Below are 23,584 nucleotides of genomic sequence, written 5' to 3' on the forward strand. Positions count from 1 at the left end.
GCCAGGTGTGATAGGACAGGAGGAGAAGGACATGGAGCCAGGTGTGACAGGAGGAGAAGGACATGGAGCCCAGGTGTGATAGGACAGGAGGAGAAGGACATGGAGCCAGGTGTGACAGGACAGGAGGAGAAAAACATGGAGCCCAGTTGTGATAGGAGGATAAGAAAAAGGAGCCCAGGTGTGACAGGACAGGAGGAGAAGGACATGGAGCCCAGGTGTGATGAGACAGGAAGAGAAAAACATGGAGCCCATGTGTGATAGGACAAGAGGAGAAGGACATGGAGCCCATGTGTGACAGGACAGGAGGAGGACATGGAGCCCAGGTATGACAGGACACACCTGGTAAGCTCCCTCCTGTGAGCAGTCAGTGTGAGGCCTGCTCGCCATCATGATATCGTCAGGTTGAGGGGCTGGACAGCATTTCTGAACTGCCTCCCTGCCCTGATTTCTCTGCTAGACCAGAGGCATTTTTGAAGATAACTGTTATTACACGTACTTTGCAAAAGAGGAGACTGAACAGGAACCTTCCCAAGGTCACACAGCCAATGAGTGGCAGAGCCACATGGACCCAGGTCTGTGATGACATGACCTCCAATGAGCTATCATTGTCCTGGTGTGTCCTACTTGCCATCCATGCAAGTAAAACTGAACCCCAGGAACCAGGCTGGCCTCTGGCAAAGCTAAGCTCTCAGAGGGAGTTTTCTCAGGGTCCCCTTTCCCCTTCCGCACACTTGCCCCTCGCAATGTCCCTTTGTCCCCCCATTTTCTTCTTCCTTCCTGATCTGGTATTCTCAGGAGCCTTCTGTTATCAAAGTCACCAGAGAGAGACCTTTAAAAAAAGTTCTCCCTCAAGTGTTGATAACTTAAAAACCAGAGTACTTATATATGTTTGGGAGGAATGACAGGAGAAGATCATGAACCTCTGATGAGTTTCCAGCAGCCCTGCAGGGCGTGGAGACGAGATGTGGGCTCAGGGTAAGGGGCAGCTCTTCACGTGCATCAGACACGGGCAGCTGCCTCCTCATAAAAGCAGCAAGAAAGAAACGAAAAGGATGTTTTGTAAAACTTTAAAATAGCCTCCGTGAAGGCGGCAGGAAGGAGAGGACATTGTTGTTCTGACTTCAAAGATAAGAAATCAAAACCCAGAGAAGCCACTTTGAGCCCCAGATCAAGCCAAAATGGGCAGACCTGCACACAGGCTGATTTCTCATGCTTCCTTCACTGGGTGGGCCCCTGCTTTCTCCCTCCTCACTCTGAACCCACGCTGCCCGCCTGTTAGTCTCCCTCTAGGTTACCTTTTGAAGGTGGCAGGGCGCTTAGAAAGCAGAGGCAGTAGAGGGAAATATGTTTCTGTTTTTAAAGAATAATTCATACAGGACCCTCCTCTCAAATAGCTCGAGGCACTTCTGTGAGAAGAGCTGCAGGAAGAGAACAGTGACCAGATCCCTGAGAGCATCAATAATGCAGGCGGCTTCTTTTAACTAGGGGCTTGTCAATTTGACTTCCCCTGGATCAGTAAGGGATCAAAAGTCACCAGCAGCTAACAGGCCTTATCTAAGCGGTGGATGCAGCTTCAGCCCAATCCCGTCCCCGGCCAGCACATCAAACAGCCACCTTGATGCTCTGGTGCTCTTCCGTCTGCCCTTTGATCAGCTGTGGCTGTAACTACACAGCGCCCCCAGGGGCCACCCAACCCGGCTGGATGATTCTCACTGGTGGAACCTGAGCTGCTACAGGGCGATCATTCGTGCTTCTCTCAGAGGTACCAGCTCTGGGAAGCCCAACCCAAACACATTTGGCCAGACAGCTATTCCAAACATTAAGACCAGCTGCACATGCATCCTACGTGCCTGTTCACTCCGCCAACGTGTTGATCATCAAGGACCAAAGTGTGTCTGTGCCCCCCCCTTCTTCCCTCCCAACCAAATCTTCCTCTTCCCTCACATCCACTCAAGTGTCTCTCCTTGGTCAAAGGCCCTCCAGACAAATCCTCCCACAGTGACCTTTCCTCTCCTTTCCACCCTCCCACTCATATAATCGGCCTCAGTTGGACCCTGCATTGTTCTCTGGTTGTTTTCCCGCTATCAGCCCTGTATCCCGATGAGCAGACCCGCGTGGCATCTAATGCTTCTTTCACATTCCACTTTGTCCAGCACAGGACTGAGCTCCATAAGTACTTGTGGAGGGACAGGTTGAGAACTGAAAGAAAAGTGTGTTTCTTTCATGAGGGAGAAGGAAGCCACGCCTGTTGGAAGCCCTGGGGGAGAGGGCAAGGGCTTCTTTCTCTTTTTTGAATTACAGTTGAAAGTCAGCGTGAGCTCCACCACGGCAGGACTTGTGCCTGTACCGCCGTGTGCCCCGGGCCTGGCCTGGTGCTGACAGAGAGCCAACGGAAAGAATGAATCAGCCATCACCCACTCCCGGGGGCTTCCTAAGCACTATCTAGAAATGTAAAGACTGGGGGTGAAATAGGGAGAAATGGAAGGAAAATAGCCCATTGACTTCCCCCAACTTCTTTCCTGTGCACATTTTCCATTTTTCTAGTTTGAAGAAAACCAGTTGTATGCGGAGATTTACTCTCCTGGGTCCATCCACCTTAAGGAACAACTACCTCTGATGAAATTTTTGTAAAATAAACAGATCCCCACAGTATTAAAAAATAGCCACTGCAAATATCCTAAGATTCAGCGTTCTCCTTGAGTCTCCAATCACATCACAGCAGAGCTAGCGCTGCCAGCAGCCCCAGGCACACAACAAACCCCCACGAATGCTCGTTCATCTAAAGCAACCTGCTCCAAGAAACAACCAGGATTCAGGATGCGGGACACCCATCTGTGCCCCAGCCTCTGCACTTCGTAAAGTAATCTTCTGCTCCAGTGAAGAAATGTGCTAGTGTTTTATTCTTTCAGGAAGCATCTCTTGAGACTTATTTGTTAGTAATTAGTAAGGCAAGTGATCGAGCATTCCCCAATCCCCACGTCCCACTCCACTACCAAGAAAGTGGATTGTTCTCTAAAAGGGTGACCTGCCACTTTGATTCTCTGCCAAATAAATGTTAAATGATCAGTCATCGACTCTATAGAGACCATGAAAGAGAAGCTGCAAATGCCAGCTTTCCCAGAAGGACCGTATCAGGGAGGGAAGGCCCGGGAATGTGAAGTTGGAAAAGCACAGCCGTCAGGCTATTCTGACTGGGGTGCAGATCCACCCAGAGGGGCCAGGGGTCTGCACCGCCGCCCAGTGTGGAGCCACAGGAGGAAGAAGGAGAGGAGCTTGGTGTCCATCTTCACTTGGACACTCCAAAGTGAGTCTCCTGTGTTTGGATGTGATTCTTGGATATTTTGTAATCAGCAAAAATTAAATAAAACAAAGGAATAGAAAGAAGAAAGGCAAAGAAAAATGCCAATACCTTCCCACACCAACAGAACAAGACAGATACCCCAGTCTCCCCGGTCCAGGCTCTCCCACCAACACCTGCTTCCAAGTAAAGGCGATGGGCAAGATACTGCAGTGGATTCAGGTGGGTTAAGGTTACTGTGGAAGCCAAGGATTCATGGAAGGAAGAAGATTAAACACCCGCTGACACAGACATTTCCGATTTAGAGGATGCAAGACCTTGGCACAGGCAGTGACAGGTTTTGGTTCCAGTGTCCCGCCATCTTAGGCATGACGGAGGGCTGTTCCTTCCATACCTGCCGGAGGCTTCGCACGGGCTGGCCTTCCCATCCTGCTCCATCTGCACAGATAGGCCTCGACGGAACAGGAAGCCATCCAAGACTACCATTATTACCGCCACGATTACTAGTGTTTTTGAAATCCGTCGGCCTGGTAGTGAGATGGTCACGCAGACAGAGGTTGGTAGGAACCCGAGCCGTCTTCCTGGCATCTCTGTAAGGAGCTGCAAAGGGACACCGGCCTGCGGGTGGGGTGGGGCCGAGGTCCCGGGGCTGGTGGAGCTCAGGGGACCCCTGGAGCCCGAGTGCACTCACCGCAGGTTCCGCGCCACCATGTCCCCCCAGGCGGCCACGCAGCCCCGCGCGTCCATCGCCCGGCCGGGTCCCCGCCGAGTCCGTTCGTGGAGCCCGGCGCCCAGAGCCCAGCGCCGCCTCCGCCTCCTCCCCCGCGGGGCCGGCCGGGCGGCAGGCGGGGCGCGCGGGCAGGTGCGGGGGCGGGATGCGGCCGGGATGGAAGGCGGGGCCGGGATGGCCCTGGGGCGCCCCCCGCCCACCCCACAGATTTATGTCCGAAAGCAGTTTCCCGCGCTGAGGCCGCTCTGCACGCTCGTCTCCATCTGTCCGAAGTGTATTTTTTATCACCGCAGTAATGACACAAAAGTTGGGTATCAGCTTCCGCAGCCCCTGCTGAAGAACCTACGCTTCCTTCTACTTTGACTTTTTTTGACTTTTTTTCTTTCTTCCTTTTGTGTTTTCTCTTTTTCTGAAGCTTCCCCATCCACCATCTCCCTCTTCTCTCTCTCACTCATCTGTCATCATCACTGTACAAAGAATTTCTTTGGCTCCATTCGGTGAGTAATGGTTTATCTGTCCAAGAGTTAGGAACTACACAATTCCCCCTTGTGTCCAAAATTAACAACTTTTGGGCGTTTTGCTTTTAGCAGCATGTATCAGAACCGCCTCGGCCCCCGCCTTGTATCAGGAGTTCACACCTGGAAAGGTGGGGCCGGGACTGAGGTTTGCTGGTGCAGGGTTACCTGGCAGCAGGACTGTCCGCGACCTGCTCCAGGGAAGCCAGAGGGCAAAGCGTGGGAGCCAAGGAGGAAGAAAGGGGTGAGGTCCCGTCTGGCTGCAGTTTGATGCCACCACTGAGACTTCATCCTGGAGGCCAGGTGCCACCTCCCCAGAGGGAACATGGGCTCCTTCTCGGTGCCTGTGACATTTGGGCTTCGCCAGCCAGGCGGAGGGCACTGCAGGGGACTGCCAACCCACGGGAAGCTCACAGGGAGCCATCCACTTGGGGCTGGTAGGCCAGTCAGGAGAAAAGCACCCACAGCTTTCAAGAAAGGGTAGTCCTCTTTCAGGATTAGGCCATTTCATGGAACCAGTCAGGCAAGGAGGAATTTTATTCACTCCCTCTTATAACTGCTCTGGGAATGTCAATTTTCTGATTCACATTAAGATAAAGGAGGAATCAGATCGTGAAGGACCGAGGGGATCAAGCCTGCCTGATGAGCTGGCTCACGTGGGTTTTCACGGGCCACACCCTGCAGAGCAGAGATGAAGTCCGACTCCAGCAGGTGTCAGATTGCCCCTGAGCTGTCCCTGAAGTGGGTCTGGAACCTCATAGAACTTATTCAGGAAGCTCTGGATGAGACCCCGGGCCCTGCCAGGCGAGGCGGAGGGATCAGAGATGGGGGGCACAACAAGGAGGAGGGGGGCAGCAGCTGCCTTTGGCCCCAGGTTCTATTTCCATCTGCTTATTCAGGTCAAGAGGGTGGAGGCCACATGCTGGTTGAGCAGAGTCGTAAGCTCCAAGTCTAAGGAAATATGTAAATGCTCAGCAAAACCTCTGGTGTTGGAAATCACTGTGAACATTTTTTTTTTTAATGAAGACTATAAATGAAAACTCTAGGAGAAAGCTTTTCCCAACATCCTAGCCCCTTTTCAAACGGTTCATCCTAGAAGTCAGAGAGTGGAATCTCCACTATGATTTGGCAAAATCAAAAGCAAGTCACTCATCCGTTTATTCACTGTCTACTTACTGAGCAACTTGTAGGTGCCAGGTTCCACCCTGGGCACTATGGGGACACAAAGCAGCGCCCTGCCTGGGAGAGAGACCTATCTCACCATAAACGTGAGGACACAGAATGGGAACTGAGGAGCCCTAAGGGCAGAAGTGAGGTCGGGCTGCCAGGGCCTGGGTGTGGGGAGAGGGGTTGACTCCAAAGGGACACGACAGAACATCGTAGGGTGAAGAAAATAGTCGACTCGTCAAGTGTGGTGGTGGCCACATGACTGTAAACTTTCACCAAAATTCGTAGAATTAGAAACCTTCCAGAGTGAATTAGGCTGAATGAAAATTATACCTCCAGACCAGACAGACTAGGAAGGAGGACCCGGCCACCCACTTCCGAAGAAATTGGCTGTGAAGACCCTGTGAACAGCAGTGGAGCATGTCTGATAGAGCACCGGAGGTGAGAGGATGGCACAGACAGACCCGGCAGGGTTCCCTCTGCTGTCCACAGGGGCGCCAGGAGTCGGAATCCACTCAATGGCACTAACAACAAAAAATTATCCCTCAACAAACCTTTTTGGAACCTTTTGGAAAAGCGATCTAAGAAATGTGCAGATAAACTATATAAACAAAGAGGTCCAATGTGATGTTGTAGAAATGTCAAGACAAAGCCATTGGCACAAATACGTCAGAAACCAATAGTTGGATGTTATTTGCACTTCCAGAAGAAAAAGAAATCTTTATCAGAGCCAGGTTAATTTTACCATCTGGGAAAAAGGCTGGAGCATAAGACACCTGCCCCTCAGCTGCCACGCGGCTGTGGAGGTAAATGCTGGTCGTGAAGCGTTTGAGGGACGGAGACGAAGCAAACAACAGATCCCTGACTTCCACTGTTTGGAGGAAATTTTATCTTGAAAAGAATGTATTCATCCCCCTTGCATTTTCTTTTTTTACATAACAGCTTTATTGAGATATAATTCACATACCATACAATTCACCCTTTTGAACAAAGTGTTCAAGTCAGTGATTTTCGTGTATTCACAGAGTTGTGCATCTACCACCACTGCTCAATTTTAGAACATTTTCATCACCCAGAAAGGACACCACGTACCCCCTTGCTGGGCCATGTGTTAATCTTATATTTAATCTTTGAGGAACCGTTCCCAGTGGCTGCCCACTGTGCCATGCCACCCGCGTGCACGCCGTGTGAACGGCCACCTTGCATTCGCCCTGGCTCATCTGTTTCACCCTTTCTCAGCTCTCCATACGTGAATGGGAATTTTTTTTAAAAAACTGGTGCTGTTGAGATTGAAATGAAACATGATAGGGAAGTTTGAGTCCTAATGACAGGGAGTGTGTGAAGTGACTAACTCACTCGCAACATTTATTTTTCTGTGTTGTTAAGTTTCGTGTTGTCTGCTGAGTCAATCTAACGTAAGATCTGATTCATTAAAGTACAAGAGTGGGTGTCGGGTTCTTCTCAGGAGCCTTAACCTGAGAGTCTTAATTCGGGCTTCCTTTCAGCACAGGGGGGAGTCTCTGAGAAGAGAGAGTGAGGCGGGAGTTGAAACGGGAGGTTCTCGGGCGTCTTCTTTCTTCCGAAGACCTCTGCACATTCCACGACACGGCTCGTGGGCTCCCTTGTCCCGCGACAAGAGATGGGACCTGGTTTTCCCTGTGTCTGTGGAAGGACTGAGCCGGCACTGAGGTCCAGGAGCTAAAGCTCCCTCCCGCCTCCCTGGACGCTCCTTCTCAAGTTGCTCCCACCGTGCTTGAAGGTTGCCTGTTCTGCAGACCCCCCCTCCTCGCCCTGCTCCTCTTCTTGTGTTGTACGGCTGTTTCCAAAATCATGTTCAATTATTTGGGAAGCTTTGGGCTAAACACAGTAAAACATGTTCCTTTGGCCAGGATCTCGTGGCTCAGAGTCATTACTTGGCTAATGTTCCTCGAGGATCTCCAAGGAGGAGGTGTAGAGCGCAGCTTTCCGCTCCTCTCCTCCGCCCTCCGAGCCTGTCCCGGTTGCAGGGTCCCCGTCGTGCAGAACAGCGTCACCCCGCAGTTTCCCAAACCACAGACCTGGGACTCACCCTCAGGCGTTCATATCCCTTTAAGCCCAGAATTCCCTCTAGAGGGAATTAGAATGATTTCTTGATGACATTTATTTATTTAATAAATCCTGACTGAGCTCATTTTGTATAGTGGGAAGCTTGTATTCTAGTTGTAAGCACAGGACTAGGCGTGTGAAAAACTGAACAACAACCTGAGGTGTGTCACCAGATTGTAAATAAATATGTATGACAGATAATGTAATTCTGCAGGGTCAGGGGAAACATCTTTGTGGGCGGAAGAGGTCAGGCAAGGATCCAGGGAAGCACTGTGCCGTCGCCTGAAACGGCTTTGGCGATGGGAGGTCATCCACGAGGACCCATAGGATGTTAAAACTGGAAGAGGTATAAGCAATCATTTGCCAATACCCTCATTTTATGTAGAGGAAACTGAGACCCAGAGAGACCAAGCAATGGATAAGCTGCATTCATTCCCTGTTTATTGATTGCCTGCTGCATGCAAGGCTTACTCGAGGCTTCCACTTACTCAAAGGAACAGGCCAGGTGAGACTAGTTCTCAAAGGGCACCTGGTATCTAGTAAGGAACCAGGCCTGTGTCAGACATGCAGAGGCAGGGCTGTGATAGTGGGGGAGGGCAGGGGCTACAACTGGTAGCTGTATACTGGGTTACTAGTCCTTCCACTTACCTTGAAAATAGAAAAATTATAATAGGTAATCACAGGGTAGTTTACTTCTGCTTGGTGAGTAGTCAGGCTGGAAGAATTCGCCACCACCTCCAGACAGTGTCTGGTCATCTCATCGGGTCTCCAGGCTGGAGATTCTGAAGCAACCTGTCCCATGTCCACTCGAGGGAAGGGGGACAGCCTGTGTTTTACGAAGTGGAAGCACCGCGGTTGGTTTTAGGACGATAGAGACAGGGAGGCGGGTCTCCCTGACTTCTACTTGAGTTATTTTTTAAAATGCTCCTCTGGGGGCAGGCCCGGTGGCGCAGCGGTTAAGTTCTCATGTTCCGCTTCTCAGCAGCCCAGGGTTCCCCAGTTCGGATCCTGGGTATGGACATGGCACCACTTGGCACACCATGCTGTGGTAGGCATCCCACATATAAAGTAGAGGAAGATTGGCACGGATGTTAGCTTAGGGCCAGGCTTCCTCAGCAAAAAGAGGAGGATTGGCAGCAGTTAGCTCGGGGCTAATCTTCCTCAAAATAAAATAAAATAAAATGCTCGTCTAACAAATCCAGGGTAAGGGCACTTCCATAGTCCACATTCCAGCCTCCAGGCAAACAATGACACGGGGTTTTTACTCCAGAGGAAGTCAAACGGGAAAAGCTAAAAGATAAGGCGAGAACCCGTAAAAATACCTTACTGATGATGAAAGCACACGCATGGAGATTGTGGAAGACAGGCACACAGCCTCAGCTGCAGATAAGTCAGCAGGAGCCAGGTCTCCAGTCCAAGGAGATGGCATGCTTCCAGCTTTGGGCTTTCTGGATGCCTGACATGCGTTTGAAGTCATCTGTTCCTCCTTGTTTGTCCAATCTCCAAGGACATTCCTGAAACTAGCTGTCCTCCCTCAGCCCCCTGTTTGTGCTGAGGTGCTCCCAGCACAGCCTGAAATTAGTGCATTTCTTCTTCTTCGAGTTCGGTTTTTGAACAAGCAGGGAGAGACCCCAGAGGCGTGCGGCCGGCTGCTTGCACCGACACCGCTGTGCAGCCTGAGGTGGGTCATCACTGTCCTCACCTGGCTGCACTTCGATTGTGAGGAGCAACCTCTCCTAGAGTGCAGTTTTAAAATAATAATACGTGTCTGAAACAAGAGCAGAGATATGAAAGCTCTTCTTTGAAGTTAAAAAAATTTCAGCCCACGAATGCACAGTGTTGACATGACTTGTTACTGAACGTATTTGACGCTTTGTCAGGCTCCTGGCATATTTGCGTGCACTCGTTTAAAAAGACTACCGTCAGCACTGTGGCTTATGGCTAACACAGAAGTTTGATTACGAATAAATGCTAATACTTACACAAAAATATTGAGGAGGCCATGCAGCCACTCTCTTCTCCTTCACTGCCAACCAAAAGGAATTAAAAATTGGCCCCAGCAGGGCACAGCCTCCCTTCCTGACAGCAGGAGAGACAACGAAATGTGTGAGGGTGGGGGCAGAGGACACTCTCCCCCCCACCTGCTAAGTGTCAAAGAGAATAGGAGTCCCGAAGGAGCCCTACCAACCCAGCAGTCACAAATTACTTAGCAAACACCAGCTCGTTGATCCAGAGGTGACTGTGAGGTGACCTGCTAAAGAATTTTTAAGCAGAAGGGGGATGGTGTTGAACATGCAATCCTATAGTCTTGCACCACAGGAGTCAGGAATTCTTGTTGTGTTTGATGTCACTCGTCAAGTTTGGAACAAAATTTCGTACATACAGGCGATGTGTATCCCCAGCACCTTGCATGACTCCTGGCACAGAGCAGGTGTTCAATAAGCATTTTGTAAAATGAACGTGCTATTGAAAGACTTGAATCTGTACAGCAGCCAATCCAGTGTCACAAAACTCCAGTCTGTCACTTACATTCCTTGTAGGGCCTTCCGGCACTCTCTGACGCACACCTGTGAAATTCCGAATTGCACAACCACGGGAAAGAAGAACCCAGGGGGAGCAAAGTGGGGGCAGGCCTGCGGCGGAGGCTGCTCCGGGGTCCCCTGCCTTGTCCTCAGCCTCCCCGCCCAGCACCACACGCTGTGCTCAGTGTAGCCATCACACCCTCTGTAAAGGTGGCATTCCGCCCTACTCCACCTCTGCCCCGTCTGAGGAGTCCACAGGGCTTCCTCCTCTTGTGCAGTCCCACTCAACAGCATTCACCAAACCCCAACTGCACGTGTTGCGCCACGCTCACCCTGCGGAGGAGAGCAGAAACGTAAGCCATGGCCCCGAGCCCCAGGACTGGTGCTGTAGTCAGGGAGACCACGTCATTCTTCATTTATCTACAAACATACCGAGCATACGTGCTGAGTACTCTTCTAAGCGCGAACCAAGACAAACAACTCCCCACTCTCGTGACGCTGACATTCTGGAGGAGGAAGATAAAAACAGTCATACAAACAAATGAATACACAAATCAGATAAGTGCTACCAAAACAAAGTCATGTCATACAGAAGCTATTTTATCTGAGATCTTAATGACGGGACTTGAGAGCCGAGTTCCAGCCAGAGGGAATACCAAGTTCAAAGTCGCCCAGGTGGGGACACAAGCTTAAAGTGTTCCCACCAGAAGTATTCTGGATTCTTCTGTTACTTACAGCTGAACTTAGTCCCAGCTAATTCACACTCTATGTCACTATTTCTCTTATAGAAATGTACCTTTCCCCAACCTTTGAGAAAAACCAACAGCCCAAGACGATACACAATATTTATCCAGTAGCTTCAAATAACTCCCATTGAGCCTTGATCCACCGGACACACATACAGCAATCGAGGCAGAATGGCCCCGACTGGACGGTGGCCAGGAGGGTGGACACAGCAGAGGGCAGTGGCAAAGGCACATGGCTGAGGGTGGGCCCCCTGAGGGCACCTAGAGAGAGAGACCCTCCAGGCCGAGCTGATTGCCCCTCTACTCCGAGACTTGTAAATTGTTGAACAGTCACAGATCTCTTGCTCTGTTGAAGAGACATCAGCCTGGACTGAGTAACTCTTCACACTGTATAACTCTTCACACTATACTGAGAAAGAGCCTATTTCTTGAAAAATTGAAGGACTGAGCCGCTGATTCTCTTGAGTGGCGGTTCAAGAGGCAGCGCCATCCACGCCTGCAGAGCCACCGCAGATAAACACACAACTGAAGACTGTGCTTGAATGCAAACGCAGCCTCAAGACATTCCCTCCAGCCCACATAGTCGCCCCAAAGCCCCTTCTCTGTAGAAATTCTGGAACCCCTGCTGCCCAGGTCCTCAGCTGCCTTTGCAGATGTCCACAGGCACCTTGTCTCTTAGAATTAAATGTCTACAGATGTGCCAGTCCCAGAAGATCACTAGAAATACGTGGGAAACTTGGGTCAGAGCAATTTAAATGGCCCAGAAATACCGGACTTGTATCTCAGTTTGTATCCCATAATCTCTGCCTCACTCCCCCCCCCCCCCCCCCCCTGATAAAGCTGGCCTTGACCCAGTTCACAGGAGCCTCAGCCAGGCGCCTGGAGGAATTACAGAACGTGAGGGACACTCTGCCACGCGCTGTCCTTTCAGTGACACTGGCTGCCCGTTCAGACCAGGCCCTTCACAACTTCCCTTTGGGAGCAGACACGGCCTGGGGTCCAAGAGAATGTAACCCGAAGTCCTATGTGGGCAGAGAGTGTCTGATCGCTCCGGAGGAGGAAAAGCCCTCACCCTCAGAGCTCTCTCTGGGTTGAACAGTGAAAGATCAATAGTATCCATAGATCAGCACTCAGGAACCACAGAGGCTGCTCTAGCTGGTGACTTTGGGCAGCAACACCAAGGCTGCCCCCACAGAACCAAGATTCTGGGATGAGCACTAGGAACAAGCAGCTGGCCGTGTTGAAGAGGAGACTGCTGCCACCTTCTGTGTGCAGGACAGCCCCTTCATCTATTCAGGCGGGAGGCACTTTCCAAATTCCATCTAGGACAACGTGATATTCTGTGGCCCTGGTTTCTATGAAGCAAGAAGTGGCTCACATGAAGTACATGGAAGAGCAAGAAACGGGAAGAATTGGTGCTTAATACCAACCCAGAGAGGCAGCCTAGTTCACGTCACAACGGGCCCCGATCTGCTCTCTGAAAACAGTGGTGCCAGGTGAGCGCAGGGAGGTGGCGCTTTGGTGCACGTTTGTTTTGAGCCACGTATCAGAAATTAGCTCGCATCAGAGACTCTTGGTGCAAACCGTCAATCATCCTGGATTTTTATTGGATTTTCATTGAATGCTATAAAATAAAAACTAATGCACATCAATGAATAAGTCGTGTGGCTTCTCTGGAAGGGGGTACCGTTAGTGGGACTTACATCGCTAATATAATCATAACCACTCCCTCTGAGGATTAAATTTATCCCTTCAGCAAAGGCACAATGAATTGCAAAAAAAGAGGGGGAAAGGCAACATAATGGTGTCTTATAAAACTGAAGACTTCTTGAAACCCCACCTGGGCTACACAGTTCTCACTAACGAGCTGAAACATTGCTTTAATTCTCTGCGGTTTATTATCTCGGGAACTAATAGACTGTTGGGAGTTTTCCACCGTTTATTTGCAAAGCAGAAAATGGACACGTTCTGCATTGTGATTTTCAGATCAGACACGTGGGGGCAGCCGTGAGCCGACAGGAGTGTGAGCCTCGGGACCGCTCCGAGCCGGAATGTTTGGCTCTAGACCCCGAGATGCTGCCGGCTCTGTTTAAACCGTTTAAACCAAACAGAAACACTTTTTTTTTTTTAGCTTTAAACTTAAATATTAGAAGAATTTACTCCTCCAGCCTCTGTTTTCTGTTCCCCATTAGTGCTCAGTTTTCTTACTTCCCAAGTGTTTTTGTTCTTCCTGTTGACAGCTTTCTGTTTTAATCTCTTTAGGAGTCTGATCATTTTACAGCTGAGAAACTTCGTCCTGATGAAGCCTGGGGAGCAGGATCTTCCAAAGCAGGCACAGGACGCAGGCTGTGCGTGCAGAGGGCGGCAGGGGCCTGGAGAACCCAGGGACGCGCAACAGCATCCTCACAGCCGCACGGGGGCCCAGGTCAAACGGGGCCGCGTGGCGCGTCTCTCCTCCCCTGGACCGCTCACCCCAGCCCTGCCTCTCCCAACACCGAAGGACAGCTCGTGGGCGACAGGGTTTGCTTTCCCTGTGGACAGGAGAGTGTGCAAAGGAAGGCACCACAGCCAACCCCTCTTCAGACCCCCACCGAGGTGGCGGTGGGGGAGGCCTAGAAGCAGAGGCCAGGGCTGGCGATGGAGGGGGCACGGGCCGAGGGCAGGCTGGTCCCCAGGGGGTGTGGGGGGTGACACCCAGGGAAGGAGGTCTGGGCTCAGTTCCCACATGGCCCCAGAGCAGCCTGGGGGGATCGGCCAGGGCAGCCCCTCCTCTGCTTTTGTTGGGCCATCAGCCAAGTTTGTCTTTAGACTCGTCCCGGGCTGCCCCCGCTCTGGGCTCTCCCCTGACACAGCTGTCGCTTCTGCTCTCTGAGGACCCAGCCTACGGGTGCCAGCTTCCCTTCGCCTTTGTGGAAGAGTGGTGGTGGCTTTAAGGAGCCAGGTGGGGAGGCTACTTAGGCCATGCCTCCTGCTCGCGGCCATGGGCCTCCCCATCCTGATTCCAGGCCCCAGGACAGGCCGCCTCCTTTTCTTGAGCATCCTGAAATGCTGGGCCCTCCTCCCTGGGACATTGCACTGCCGATCCATTAAGGGATCAAGCAGAGAGCAGAGCCAGGAGTCAAACTCTACCGGCTCCTACACCTCGGGCCCTCTCTGATAAAGAGTTCCTTGTGTGTTTCAGATCTAAATAGCTTCTTTCTTCCACCATAAAAAATGTGTGTTTATTGTAGCGCTTCCATCCCGCTTGTTTCTCTGGACAATTCGAGGCATGGTTTTCCGTTTCTGATTTTTAAAGCGTGGTTGCAGCCCGACGGTACATGTGACACCGTGTCCCTGCGTGTGTCTTAAAATCCGCCCTGAAGCCGAGGTTACCTGTGGGAGTGGCACGGGGAGGGGGCGGTTTTGATTCTCTGCTTTCTACCCTTCATGTTGTTTAATCTTTTCCCAATACGCCAATTATTTTGTGATGTCTAAACAGAACGGAACGAGGACAGCTCTGACTCAAGCCGGGGCAGCTGCCACGTGGGATATGCCCTCAGCCAGGACCCTGCACAGCAGGCCTTCTCTTCTGTTCCTAAAAATATGCTCACCTTCCCACTCCTGTGGTTGCAGTCCCTCTGCTGAGAGTATTAAATGGCAATGTGTCCTTGGAGACCTGATTCCTGAGGAGCAGCTGAGGGCTTCCCTCCCCCCAGCGTCCTGCCCCCAACACACACACATACCCACATGCACACACACATGTACACACATAGGCACACTCGTGCATGTGTATACACATGCAGACATACACACATGCGCGCATATAACACATATGCACGTACATACACACATGTGCACATGGATGTACACTGCGCACATATGCACGTACAGGCGCACACTTCTTTTTCCCTCCTGTTTCAGAAGCATGATGCTATCAGGCCCCAGAGCTGGCCAACAAAGGACTCGATACAGACAGGACACTCAGAAAAACAGCAAAGTAAGTCCCTTGTTACAGAATATTTTGAAAAGCAAATTGTCAGGAGAGAACCGGCTCTTCTTTATTCTAACGCTTTGTCCTTTGATCTGCATTCTCTCTTTAGTCCATTCGGCCTCCTGCTGACCGCCCGCCCCGCCTGGCTGGAGGCAGTCCCCGGTTACAAGGGAAGGGGCCGAGGTCCCTGCGGGGTGGACACATGCGTTCCTGCAGAACGTGGCTGGCTGATGAGCTCTGCAGAGACGGAAAGGTTCTCAGGAACAGGAGATGCCTGGGCTGAGTCCTAAAGGACCAGCTGGGCCACCAGAGAACAGGAGAAAGGCCATCCCCATGAAGGAACTGTGAAACCATGACGAGGTCCTACACATCACCGGCCTGTCCTGAACATTTCACGTGTATCCCACCGGCTCTCACAAGCCTGGGGGGCAAGGGCGCCCGTGGTCCCTCCTAGGGCTGAGGTCCCTGAGGCGTGGAGGGGAAAAGTGGTTTCCCAGGGCCATGCGGGTCATGAGTGGGGGAGCCAGGATTTGAACTGAGGCACTGGCTCCAGATCCCTGGCTTCTGACGCCTCGATTGTCCTGCAGTTTGGCTGACTCGGGAAGAGGGGCGACTGGAGCACAGCGCTGTAGGAGCTGGGGCGGGAAGCGGGGCAGACACCGCATGATGCTAAAGAGCCTGCTTTTATCCTGAAGACCGTGAGGGGATGAAGTCAGAGGAACACCCTGATCAGATGGGTTTCCCACAGATCTGTGCTTCTGCGGGAAGGCTTGGTGAGGCCAGGCGAGGGGAGCCTGGTGGCTGCTGTACAATCCAACGAAGAAATGAGGCAGACAAGCGGGGTGGAGGGGGGGAGCAATCTGAGCTCCACCGAGGAGACGAGGCTGGGGGGGAGGACAGAGTGTGGAGAGAGGAGGCCTGTACTGGTACCCAGCTCAGGTGACAGGGGTGTTCCGCTCAGGTGTGCTGGGAACACTGCAACAAGAGCAGGTGTGGAAGAAAGGGGAGGGGTCCATTCAGGGCTTCTGGGGGTCTATAATGAGGTCGGAGGAACAGAGAAGAGATCATGTAAAGCAGGTATCTTAACCCGGATAGAACTCAAGAGTCTGTAATTTGTATGGGGAAAACATTACATCTTTATTTTCACTTTTCTCATACTAAAATCTATCACATTGTTCTATTATTAATGTAAGAAAATTGCTGTAGTAACCTTAGCAATATCTAGGGCTTTGTCACCCACAGAAGTCACAGATTTTGCACTGCTGTCTCAGTTGTTGCAGAGGCCTCTGTGTATCCTTTATGCCAGCATGACTTTAGCATGATGGTGAGTAGACCTGACTGTGGATCTGAGTACCTGAGACTGTAGCCGTGCGTTATTACGTGTATTCCTGTGTCAAAGGTCTTGACAATTTTGGAAACTGTATTTCCAAAAAATGACTTCCTTTGTAATCCTTTGTATTTTGTTTTATGCACTAAAAAGCATTATTCTGAGAAGCAAACCAAAGTCTTCACCATACTTTCAAGAGGTTTAACGATTACAAAAAAAGGTTAAGAACACCTGACTTAAAGGTAAAATAAGTAATCCTTGTCAATGATTGGAGGGGAGGAGCCGGGAGACCCCAAGAATACCCAGTGAGTGACTGGGAGATGGTGGTGATCTTCCACCATGGAGAACACAGAGGGAAGGGCGAGGACATGGATCTTCTTTTGTGAAGATGCTGGTGCGAGAAGCCCGTGGGACAAGCAGATGGCGCTGTCCAGTGGAAGGTTGGAAGCAGTGCTACACAGCTCAGGAGCAGCCGCAGGAATAGATGTCTCACTTCAGAGTCAAGGGCATAGACTTGCTGCAGAATAAACAAGCAGGGCCAGAAAGAGCAAGTGAGGCGGGGAGACAAGAGGGCTGAGCCAGAGTCTGGGGGACGTGGTATCTCAGAGAACCAGGGAGGGAGTGGTGGGGGAAGAGGTCAGAGGCAAGTGAGGAGAACGAGGAGAGCTGGTCTTGGGGAGCCAGGGCAGAGAGGATGCAGGAGAGAGTGGTGTCAACACTGTCGGATGCCGGGCAGAAGCCAGATTGGATGAGGACGGGTCAGAGGCCCCAGAGTTGGGCAATGGTGACTCTAGGGACCTTCCCCAAAGCTGCGAGAAACCAGATGTCAGGGAACTGAGGAATTAGGAAGTATGGGCTTCCGTTTCAAGACATTTAATGTAGGGGGAGGGAAGGAGTTGGGAAGCCTCTTAAAAACGAGATAGGCATTCCAGGAGTGGGACTGATGGGGAAGAGCCAGCAAAGAGCAAGAGCGTGGTCATCAAGGGTGGGGAGGCCAGTGGAGAGACAGAGGCCGAGGGGAGGCAGGGGTGGGGGAGGAGGCCAGGGACCATGAAGCAGGTGGGGGATGGAGCAGGGCCTCTGTTCCTCTTCCATGAGAGGAGATGTGCAGGTAAGTGTGAGGAGATAAGAGACACTGAAGGCATTCATTCCCTCGCACCCACCTGCTCCAGACAGAAGTGGATCCCAGGTTTGCGGGCCGGAAATATATGCAGTCTGGGAAGAGCGCCTGTTTGAGAAAAAGAACATAAAATTTACCAAGCCAAAATTAAGGGCAAAGTGAATATTATTTATAATGAGAAAGGAAATCACACAAATTATACATTTTTAAAAAGCAGACAAATATCAATCTCTATAAAATTCAGAAAATAATATGATTTATATTCATCAACTGGCACACCTCTACAATACTGTTTTCCCCTACATATTTGGCTATAAACTCTGATCATCCCTAAAATGACAATAATTCTGTAATATTTTCTAGAGAGAGTAGAAGGGTAATTCAATATTTCTTCTAATGTGGTTGGTTGAGATTCAGTTTAATATTGGTGAGTGGGGGACATAAAGGTTGCGCCTTCCCCACACGCCTCCTCGCTGTTTGGACCCCTGCAGGGTTCTGCTCTGCAAATGCAGGAATCATTATTCTGTCTAATGAGATTCCCATTAAGTGTATAATGTATGTCCTGGTCAGCTGGGGCCGCTGTAACAAAGTCCCACAGACTGGGCAGCTTAAACAACGGGCATTCATTCCCCAAGTTCTGGAGGTGGGAAGGTCAGAGGTCAGAGGGCCTGCATGGTGGTGCTCTGGGGAGGGCCATCCTCCTGGGTTGCAGACGGCTCCTTCTCGCTGTGTGCTCACATGGCTGAGAGAAAAAGAGCAAGTTCTCTAGGCTCTTCTTATAAGGCCACTAATCCCATCATGAGGACCCCATCTTCACGACCTCATCTAAACCTGACGACCTCCCAAAGGCCCATCTCCAAATACCACCACTTCGGGGGCAGGGCTGCAGCATATGAGCTTGGGGGGTGGACAAACATTCAGTCCATGACAACGAGTGACAGTTATTAATGCTACGTTATCTCGTATTCTCTCAACAGGGAAAGACTTCTGTTCTGACCGTGCCCTTGAGAACCAAACCCTCTACTCACAATTTTATACATCAGAGCTTTACGGGCACTTCCACAGACTAACTCTGGCTCTGTGCATTTCCAACCCTCCTCCAGCCCCTGCTGGGCGCCTCCTCTCCAGGCTCTGAGGGACACGTCCCCAGCACCACGGCCCACCTGCAGCTGTGGCGCGGTGGCTGGCGTCCTGGAGCTGCTTCTGCACGAGGATGCGCAGCAGTCACTGCAGTTGATATGGACATGGTGTCCCCCACTAGGCCCAAATGAAACATGTCTCCAGCATAACTTCCTCTTAGCCACATCCCCAGATGCCCACGGCCACTCCGGTGCCGCCTGACACAGGGGGGTCATACAGACACAGAGGGCACCTTAACCAGCTGCGATGAAATGTGTTACTTCTGCAAACTTGTCAAAAGCTCCTCGTGAACTCATTGCTGGGCCTCTCTCAGGCTCCCACAGGCAAGGGGTTTTCCCTTCATGGTGAATCTCCCTCTGCCTCCACAGCCCAGGCTGTTGAGTGTGAGGGTGGGGGCAGTGATGAGACAACTATTAAAAATAAAACAGTTGACAATTATGTGGTGCTTACTAGGGGAAATCTATGTGTGTATTAAGTCATTTAATCCTCGTAACACCCCTATGACGTTGGTGCTATGAAAATCTTTATCTCACAGATAGGGAAACTGAGTCACAGGTTGGGTAGCTTGTGCAGGTCACATATGTGGGAGACCTGGCAGTGAGCCCGGGCAGGGTGGCTCGTGCTGGCACTGAGCACGCGGAGCAGCCAGTCCAGACAGCTTGCCTCCTCCCACCAGTTCCTGACACGGGACGTGTTGGTACTGATTTGCTCATTTTCTGTCTCTTGCGACTCAAATATAGATTCTGTGAGGACAGACTGTTTATTTTGTCCACCGCTGTATCCAGCACCTAAAACAGTGTTTGACACAGAGTGGGTCTATAGGAAGTGTTTTGTGATTCTCTTAAACTCTTAATGCTCCTCTAAACTCTAATTACTCCAAGAAGTAATCTATTTGGGAAACCACAAAAGAAAATGAAATGAGAAAGCACTTACAAAAAATGGGGAAAGTTTGGCCCATGTGAAATCCAGGGGGAAAATGAACTTTATATGTTTTGAATAAGATGGTGAGCTCTGTCCTACATGTGTGGTTCATGTGATCCAGTCCTTCAGGCCTCAGACCAGGTAGTCCATACAGGAATGAGCAGAGGCTTTCAGACGGTCTGGAGTGCCCAGCTGAGGTTTGGAATTCAAAATCTGTGTTAGCACCTGACTGCGTGGTTGTTATGTGCTGTTCTCCTATAACGCTCAAGGGCCAAAGAAAACAGACTGATGGGCACATCTGAGATTGAGGGTTGGTTAGCTGGCTGTGAGTAAGGGGTTGCATCTGATGGTAAGAGTGTCCTCAAAGTGCCCTGCAAGCCAAGAGGGCCCGGGGCTGTTAACTGGGAGAGTGAAGGCTGATGCCTTAGTGAGACTGCAGATGACCGGGGGGAGGGTGTAGGGAAGCGAAGGGACAGGGTTGAGGTCAGAGTGGAATCCCAAAGTTGAAGATCACAGAGGTGAAGCGGTTCTGGATGATGACCCGGTCTTGTAACAGGATAGGCGATACTGATGGCAAGTGCACAGAGCTCTCAGGTGAGCCTCAGGACATGGGAAAATTTGATAGCATGTGGGTTAGGCACTAATATGTCTGTTTATCAGCTCGAGCCATGATTTATAAACTGTAAGGCTAGCTTTAAATATCATGTGATATTAAAATATCACCTTCTCCAACAGTCCACTTCTGATTGAAAATACTTTATTTATAATAATTCTAAAATAATTACCCTCCCCAAATTAACAAACCAGGATACTAGCATCATCTCTGTTCAGTGTATTCGTAAAGTTGGGGCTGTGAGTTCTGCTTGTTGAAGGTTTGATTCTGTTCATTTGCAGATAAGCACACAGCAAAGAAGTGTCACTTTATAGCTCCAAATTAAAGTCCCTTTTGAGATGACCCTGAGGAATCCATATTTTATTCAGTGCTGCACACATCATAAAAGATCTTTAGTCTCCAGAGGTTCACATTCTCAGGCTACAAGACACTCAAAAAATACATAAATATAACATGGAACAATGGAGGGGCAGATAAAAACCCTTTGCTCTCCCAGCCAGCCAGCCGTGAAGTGCTCCAGTTACGAACATAACCGGCTGATTTTCAGAGAAACAAAAAACTTTACTAGGTATTCCCCTGTGGCTTAAAGAAGAGATAATAGAAGCTTGAAATTGGATGTAATGTCCAGTAAGGAGTAAGATTTCAACTTCTTTCACTGTCAGGTGCAGCTGGGGATAGGCAAAGAAATGTTTTGTTTTATTGTTCAGATTTTTTTCATCAAGTACTTATCCTGAAACATTAAAGAAAGATATCAGAAATCCCAGATCAACGGTAACCAGCAAGTGAATTGATTACGTTCTCCTTTAAGGATGTTCGCAATAAAAGAAGCAATCTGTGCATTTCTTAAATTTGCCTGGAATCATGAGAAGCTCTACAGAAGTCCTTCAAAGCTGAGGCTGTGTACGAGGCTTTCCACCTTGCGAGCCTTCCACCCAGGGTGTCTCTGAGCCACTTCTCCTTTCCCTGCCTGGAAGGCAGACTGACAGGCACCTGGGTCATGCTGTGGACGTCAGAAGTGGAGGAATCTGCGTGCTGGATCTTACATGTGAAGTAATTTTTAGACATTTTGTAGAACGAGGGAAGCAATTTTGCCCTTTCCAATTTTCTCCCACTGAGTTTTCTGTATCTCCAAGACAGATGGAGCACATGTAACAAAACCAACCAAAAGCAGAGGATGCAATCTGGGATATTAAAAATAAAATCTTTTCCAAATCTTCACAAGCTCCTTTAAAAAAACTTCCACCCGAGTGTTAAAGCAGCGAACAGAGGTGTCTAAAAATGGAAAGAAGAAGACGAGGTGCCCCAAGGGCTTCTTTCAAAACCAGTCAGCATTAATATTTACTTCTCAGAGAGGGCTCTTTACACAATCAGTGAATATGACCAAATTTAGTCATGTGTGGATCGAAGGCAATTACATCCCAGAAGCCTCTCCATCAAGAATCTTTAAATATAAAAAAGTTGAATCAAATCCAGAAATAAGACAAACAGGCAAAGGCAATTAATATCGGGTATAATGTTAATATTTCAATGGACTCCAAATAAACCTTCAGTACCATTAAATTATTCAAGGAAATCAGTAAAGAAAATATGGTTAGCCAGACTTTGACATTGTATTCTTTGCCCTTACTAACTACAAGTTCTTTACTATGGAAACATTGTAGCTTATATTTTACATTTTCATATTTAAATTTTATATTTTCATAATATTTAGAAATAGGAACCTATCAATTGTGGCTCCTGGGTTTTTAATTTTCTATGTAAACTAATTTATTCTGAGCCATATGTAATTTCAGATTTTCTAGGGGTAGATTAACCTCACAAAATTGTGTTCAAATATTACTATTCCATTGCCATCATCCAAAGAATACATCAATATTCAATTAAATGTAAATAAAATTAATTTTTTCTCCTTCTTTTTTCCACTGAGACATACAAGTAAATTGTTTGAAATGTATTACTGATGGAAATTAAATGTAAATTACTTATTCCTTAAATTACAGAGCCTCTTTGCACTGGGAACAGATCTAGGTGCTGGGGATACAGCCGTGAACGGGACGAACAAGCCCACTCAGGCCAACGGGGAAGACTGAGAACAGCCCTGTAAACAAGCAAGGGAACAAACAAGATCGCTTCAGACAGCTCCCGTGAGTGCTGTGGAAGAAAGAAACCCGCTGGGGGCATGGAGGGTGCCCGAGAGAGGGTGAGGGGCAGGGGCAGGGTGAGGGGAAATCAGAGAAGGTGATGTTCGGATCAGGACCAGAGGACAGGAAGGAGCAGCTATGCAAAGAGCTGAGGGGCTGGCGTTGCAGGCAGAGGGAACAGCTGATGCAGGAAGGAGCTCGGTGTTCTTGGAACAGAAAGAAGGCTGGTAGAGGGACTGCAGGGAGCAAAGGGGAGTTTTGGGGGTGTGAGAGGGGAGATCCAGGTGTTAGGCAGGGCCAGACTACAGAAGTGAAGATTTGGGGTTTATTCTAAGAGTGAGAAGAAGCCGCAGGAACTAACAGCATTTTTTAAAAGATCATTCTGTCTCCTATGAGGCAGGGACAAGATGGAGGCAGAGGAACTAGACAGACGGACGCAGGAGCCTGGGAGAGACACAACGGCAGCCCAACGTCGGGTGTTGGCAGTGGCCACAGTGGGGCTGGTGAGAAGTGTTTAGATTTGAAATATGTTTTAGAGATACGACCTAAAGGACTGGCTGGGAGTTAACTGCACTTTCCTGAATGAACTTCTCTCTCTCCTGAGGTGCTTTTCCAAAGCTTTTCTGAAACAATCTTAGATCCCAGCCTTGTCCTCACCCCGCCCACACCCTACATGTGCACATCTATGCACCCCTTTCAGCCCTCAGAAAACGCCGTTCCAACCCTCTTTGATCACAGTTCATCCAAATGGCTTGTCCGGCGCTCAGAGTGCATCTCAGCTGCCATTGTGTCTGCAGATGGCAGAAGCGACTCTGCAGACGACCTTCCCAGGTGCTGTCATCTTCCAGTCCATGCCCCTCCTACAGGATCCCAGAGAAAGCCCCATGTGGTCATTTCATATTTGTGCATGACCTTTCACACACCCAAGACATCTGCACCCTGGCCTCTGACCTAGAATGCTGTAGCACCCCAATAGTGTCATGAAGGCCCAGCTCAGTGCTGGTCCTCACGTGCCTCAGTCACCTCACAGAGGACGGAACCATCAGCAGCACCACCCTGCAGTTGAGGAAACCAGGAGGCAGACGTGTTTTGCAAATTGTGAAACAACACCTAGGTAGGATTTAAGTTGAATGAAGCTCAACTGGGCTCTTAACCTCTTGCTTCTCCAAGAACAACTGCCCCAAGAACACCCGCCTCTTGGTTAAGCATCACCATTAGAACACAACAGATTGCCTGGAATCCAATCTGAGTGTCAACACATTTTAGTTGCATGACCTTGAGTAAAACAC

The 23,584-nt window shown here is 49.8% G+C and overlaps 1 protein-coding gene and 1 long non-coding RNA gene across 7 annotated transcripts in view; one reads left to right on the plus strand and one right to left on the minus strand.

The window, feature by feature from the left end:
• ABHD12B (abhydrolase domain containing 12B) overlaps positions 1–4,057 on the minus strand; it is a 26,784-nt gene extending 22,727 nt beyond the window's left edge. For 3 of the 6 annotated variants that reach the window (XM_046654699.1, XM_046654695.1, XM_046654694.1), the window contains exon 1: positions 3,693–3,979. In XM_046654699.1, coding sequence (XP_046510655.1) covers positions 3,693–3,771 — 79 coding nt within the window. In that variant the 5' untranslated portion in view covers positions 3,772–3,979. The other 3 variants (XM_046654698.1, XM_046654697.1, XM_046654700.1) reach the window with 2 other exon arrangements.
• A 7,988-nt stretch (positions 4,058–12,045) lies between these two features.
• LOC124235865 (uncharacterized) lies at positions 12,046–16,502 on the plus strand. The gene is made up of 3 exons (XR_006887589.1): positions 12,046–12,559; positions 13,326–15,039; positions 15,143–16,502. It is a non-coding gene; the product is annotated as an uncharacterized LOC124235865 (long non-coding RNA).
• Positions 16,503–23,584: the final 7,082 nt, after the last annotated feature.

The sequence above is a fragment of the Equus quagga genome, chromosome 2 (genome assembly GCF_021613505.1).
Source record: "Equus quagga isolate Etosha38 chromosome 2, UCLA_HA_Equagga_1.0, whole genome shotgun sequence".
In the NCBI taxonomy this organism is placed as follows: Eukaryota; Metazoa; Chordata; class Mammalia; order Perissodactyla; family Equidae; genus Equus; species Equus quagga.